The sequence below is a fragment of the Pygoscelis adeliae genome, unplaced genomic scaffold (assembly GCF_000699105.1).
Source record: "Pygoscelis adeliae isolate BGI_AS28 unplaced genomic scaffold, ASM69910v1 Scaffold467, whole genome shotgun sequence".
NCBI lineage: Eukaryota > Metazoa > Chordata > Aves > Sphenisciformes > Spheniscidae > Pygoscelis > Pygoscelis adeliae.
The window spans coordinates 1,777,121-1,782,019 of NW_008825253.1; the positions used below are offsets into that span (position 1 = coordinate 1,777,121).

The 4,899-nt window shown below is 63.0% G+C and overlaps 1 protein-coding gene across 1 annotated transcript in view; it reads left to right on the plus strand.

Moving 5' to 3' along the window:
* Positions 1-1,089: 1,089 nt before the first annotated feature.
* SHMT1 (serine hydroxymethyltransferase 1 (soluble)) overlaps positions 1,090-4,899 on the plus strand; it is a 4,826-nt gene continuing 1,016 nt past the window's right edge. The window contains exons 1-10 of the mRNA XM_009329422.1: positions 1,090-1,208; positions 1,769-1,914; positions 2,238-2,353; positions 2,443-2,603; positions 2,756-2,837; positions 3,087-3,299; positions 3,575-3,691; positions 4,050-4,172; positions 4,451-4,567; positions 4,753-4,863. Of these exons, the coding sequence (XP_009327697.1) occupies positions 1,107-1,208; positions 1,769-1,914; positions 2,238-2,353; positions 2,443-2,603; positions 2,756-2,837; positions 3,087-3,299; positions 3,575-3,691; positions 4,050-4,172; positions 4,451-4,567; positions 4,753-4,863 (1,288 nt within the window). The 5' untranslated portion in view covers positions 1,090-1,106. The remainder of the gene's footprint in view (positions 1,209-1,768; positions 1,915-2,237; positions 2,354-2,442; positions 2,604-2,755; positions 2,838-3,086; positions 3,300-3,574; positions 3,692-4,049; positions 4,173-4,450; positions 4,568-4,752; positions 4,864-4,899) is intronic.

Sequence of the window (4,899 nt, forward strand, 5' to 3'; positions counted from 1 at the left end):
ACTAGACCCAGCCGTCCCGCCCAAAGCCTCCCTGCCCTTTGCCCTGCGGCCCCTTCCCCAGCCCACCCCAGCTTTTCTGACAGAGGGGATTCCCTCCCTGCCAACGAGGCCCCGGGCTCGGGGAGGAGGGTGGCCGAGCGTCCCTGCCCAGCGAGGGCAGCGCGCAGCCGACCCACCCTGAACGGACTTCAGCAGCTTGGCACAAGCAAGCTAAGTGCGATTGCTTAATAACCTGCTCACGGCCCTTCCCTGGCCTTGCGGGGTTAATGGCTAAAAAGGTGCGTTGTTTTCAGCCAAGGCAGAAGCTGGGCTGTCACGCCTGCCCGGGAGCTCGTGCTGTGCATTATAATGCTAGCAGCGGCCGGACCGACGGGGCCAGAGGGCTGCTGCCAGGCCTGGGCGTCACGCGTGCCGTGGAGTCAAGCCGAGGCAGAGCTGCTGCCTCTCGGGGCCCAGCTCCACAAGCCGTGCTTGCTTCAGTTAGGGTTTAGGGCAGGACTCCGACCTGCTGGGGGTTTGCCCTCATGGCTATGCACAAGGGAAAGCAGCCGAGAGGTTTAAGCGTGCTGGGGAATGCAACACGCATTGAAATTGAGGTCTGTGGGTATGAGCACTTCACTGCCCTTGAAATTAAACAGCAGTTTTAATAAGATACCCTTGTGTCCGTGAGGGCATTTGCTAGCATTTCCTAGAAGCCCTGAGACTCGCGGATATACAGGAGTGAGAAGGAAAGGCATTGCTCGTGTTGCTGATCCGGTTTGGTCCGTGCGTGGGTTCACCGTGTCCCCAAGTGTCTGGCCAGGCGCTGCAGAGCTGGGTGGGGGGCTCCAGGCGGGGCGGTGATGGGAGAGTATCAGAAATGATCAAAGCACTATAACTAATGAACTGGTCTTAAATCAGTGGGGGGACCTTGACAGTTGCCGGTGTTTTCCTCACCCAGTGGGCCCCAGCCCATGGCTGGTCCCTCTGTGTTTCCGGGGAAGATGTAGGATAGGAGCAGGCAGGGCGCAGGGACGCAGCGTGGAGGCACCCAGCCCCGCTGCCATCCCAGCCCATCCCACAAACTCCCCTCTCCACTGGCAGGTGACCTCGGACCCAGCAGGAGGATGGCAAACTCAACACAGGGCGGCGGGGGCCTCCCCAGCGTGGAGCTCTGGGCCTCCCATAACAGGATGGTAATGGAACCGCTCGACAGCAACGACCCGGAGGTGAGAGCCCCTTCCTGGCCCTTGCCCAGCAGCCGCTCCGTTCATCCCCCAGCCAGCCGTGGGGATGCTGATCTCCTCGAGCCAGGGATGTGGCAGGGAGACGGTCCAAGGCTGAGCTGGTGGGACCCATCCACCCTCCGTGCCCGCTCTGCCTGCAGGGAGAGGGGGAGAGGGAGGGCGTCCTCCGACCATCTGCAGATAGCATGGTCGTAACTTTGCATCTATTGCTCATACCCCTCTGTTTGAAGCTCTTAACGTCCACACCAGAGCAGCAAGCCCACCAGGCCACGTGGCAGTTGCCCTTGACTCTCAAGCCCAAATGACAGTTGAATTATCTGGCAGCCTCCTGGCAGGTAGAAACCCAAAACATGGGCTGTGACCGGACATATGAACAGTTTGAGAGCAGCTGTACCAAGAAGGGATTTTGTCTCCCTTCTCCAGCACCTTCCCAGGCCCCTCTCCATGCCCTGTCCCCTCTGAGGGTGCATCCCCTGTGGTGGAGCATCCACGTCTCCATGCAGAGCCGGCACGGGTGAAGCTGTTTCTCTCCCCTCCCAAAGGTGCACAGCATCATCAAGAAGGAGAAGCAGCGGCAGAGGCTGGGGCTGGAGTTAATCGCGTCGGAGAACTTTGCGAGCCGAGCAGTCCTGGAGGCCCTGGGATCCTGCATGAACAACAAATACTCCGAGGGCTACCCAGGACAGAGGTACGGGGCTGGGGCTGAGTCCCACCCAACCCAAACCCTCGCAGGGAGGGAGAGAAACCACCCACGCTGCCAGACCTCACCTCTGGGAAGGAGGCGACGTCCTTGCGCTGGCAGCCAAGCTCCTCCAGGGCAGGATCCGACCCTCTTGGCTTCTGTCCTTGGCCACGCATGGGACAATCTCAGCGGGGTCATGTCTTGCTGCAGCTGCTCTCCTGATGGCTGCCACAAACACGGCATCACCGCGTTTTCTCCCCAGCTTGGTCACAGGGACCGTTCTGAGCAATGAGTTTGGTTTTAACCCCTGCCCCATCCTTTACCGGCAGGTACTACGGCGGGACAGAGTTCGTAGACGAGCTGGAAAGGCTGTGCCAGAAGCGAGCCCTGCAGGCGTACCGGCTCGACCCCCAGAAGTGGGGCGTCAACGTCCAGCCCTACTCAGGTAACGGGGCGCTCAGGAGAGCCAGGCCAGTTGGGCTGGCCTCTGCGCGCCCCAGCACTCATAACCGGCCCGGTGTGCTCTCGCTGCAGGGTCACCCGCAAACTTTGCGGTGTACACAGCCCTGGTGGAGCCCCACGGCAGGATCATGGGGCTGGACCTGCCCGATGGGGGCCACCTCACCCACGGGTTCATGACGGACAAGAAGAAGATCTCTGCCACCTCTGTCTTCTTCGAGTCCATGCCCTACAAGGTACAGAGAGCTGCTCCAGCCGTCATAAGTGTTGGTGCCTCTTAGAGTTAAAAGTACCGGTGTCAGGCTCCCGGCACCCCCTCCTGCAGGACGGTGCTGCAGCTGATTTTCACCCGTACCAAGGTGGCTGAACCCTCCGCTTCCTCTCCCAGGTCAACCCCAAGACCGGGTACATCGACTACGACCGGCTGGAGGAGAATGCCCGCCTCTTCCACCCCAAGCTGATCATAGCAGGTAAGGATCAAACCCTTACCGACCTCCGTGGTGACACACCCTGGGTGGGGGTGGCTCCCTGAAGCCAGTAGCGCCCTGGTAAGCCCGCGGATGCTGCAGTGCCAGGAGGAGACCTCTAACACATCCACGCTGGCAGGAGCTTGTGTGCTGTCCCCAGCTGGGCTGTCCCCATCACAGGGCTGGGCACAGGGCTGTCCCAGGGTCCTCGAGCATCTGCTCCTGTCCCCTCCCCATCCCATCTCCCTGCAGGTGTCAGCTGCTACTCGCGCAACCTGGACTATGCCCGCATGCGGAAGATTGCCGACGCCAACGGTGCTTATCTCATGGCTGACATGGCCCACATCAGCGGGCTGGTGGCCGCTGGCGTGGTGCCCTCCCCCTTCGACCACTGCGACGTCGTCTCCACCACCACCCACAAGACCTTGCGGGGCTGCAGGGCCGGCATGATCTTCTACCGCAAAGGTGCCTGACTTGGCCAGGGAGCCGGGAGAAACGCTCCCCCCAGGCCCGGGGCGCTGCAAGTTAAAGCTCCTTCCTGCTCTAGCTGGGAAGGAGGGAGGGAAGGAAGGTCTGGGTCCTCCTGGGAGCACCTGGGGAGCTTACCAGGGCCAACCGTGGCCCAAATTTGAAGAGGAACAACCACCATCCCTGCTCCGAGTGGCCAGGGGGTGAAAACAGCTTGTGGGAGAAGGGTGGCCGTGCTGCCTCATGAGCGACCCTGCCCTCCCCTCCCGCAGGCACCCGCAGTGTGGACCCCAAGACGGGCAAGGAAACACTCTACAACCTGGAGAGCCTCATCAACCAGGCGGTCTTCCCCGGGCTGCAGGGAGGCCCGCACAACCACGCCATTGCAGGTACGCATCCAGGCTGGCCGCCAGCTCCGGGATGGCAAAGGGAGCCGGCAAAGATGTCCTGGCCGGGCTCTGACCCCCAGCAGCAGTGCAGGGGGCTCCAGCTGCCCCGAGGGGCTCGCAGCCTGGAGAGAACGCGGCAAGGAGCAGCCAGCTTGATCCAGCATTGCCCGAGGAGCAGCCAGGCTTGTCCCATCCTGCCTTTTGGCTCACGGCAATGTTGCCAGCCTGGTTAGGGGAGAGGACTGTCCATCAGTTTGCTCAGCTTCCAGGATGACTTCTGCTGGTGGTGCCACACATCCCCACCGGCTCTCCCAGTGGGAGCCCCCAAAAACTCACCCCGGTCTGCCTTCCTCCCCAGGGATCGCCGTGGCCCTGCGGCAGGCCATGACGCCCGAGTTCAAGGCCTACCAGCAGCAGGTGGTCGCGAACTGCAAGGCGCTCTCGACGGCGCTGGTGGAGCTGGGCTACGACATCGTCACGGGTGAGGACAGGTTTCGGCGGCGGGATGGGGCTGACCCCTGCACGTGGCCCGGGCCCGAGCCAGGCCACGAGGGCGGCACGTGCACGGCTGCGACAGGCAGGGCTCTGCCGTCGCAATTCCTCAGGACATCCGCAAAACTGTTTTGAAGCAGCCCCCCTTCCCAAAGGGCAGGCATGCTTCTGCCCCCGGTGCAATCCCAAGCCTTTTTCGCTGAAGTCTCGTGCGGGAGCAGCGTTTACCCCGATCCCACGTCCCCCACCAAACCCTTCTCTTTGCAGGGGGCTCCGACAACCACCTGATTCTGCTGGACCTGCGCAGCAGAGGCACGGACGGCGGCCGGGCCGAGCGGGTCCTGGAGATCTGCTCCATCGCCTGCAACAAGAACACGTGCCCTGGTGAGGGATCCCGCGAGCTCTGCCGCGTCCTGCCCCGCGTGCTGGGGATCTCCCGTGGCCTGTGCAGAGCTTCCTGCAGGGCTCCCAGCTCCTGGTCCACCCCGGGCGCTTGGGAACCACGCCGAGTTGCCGTACGCGGCAGTTTCGGTACCTGGTTTGGTCACGCGTGACTCGTTCTGGCGCAGGCGACGTCAGCGCCCTGCGCCCCAGCGGCCTGCGGTTCGGGACGCCAGCTCTCACCTCCCGCGGCTTCCGGCAGGACGACTTCCGCATGGTGGCTCAGTACATCCACAGAGGTGAGGCTGGGGGGGGGGGGGGGGGGGCGAGGCGCG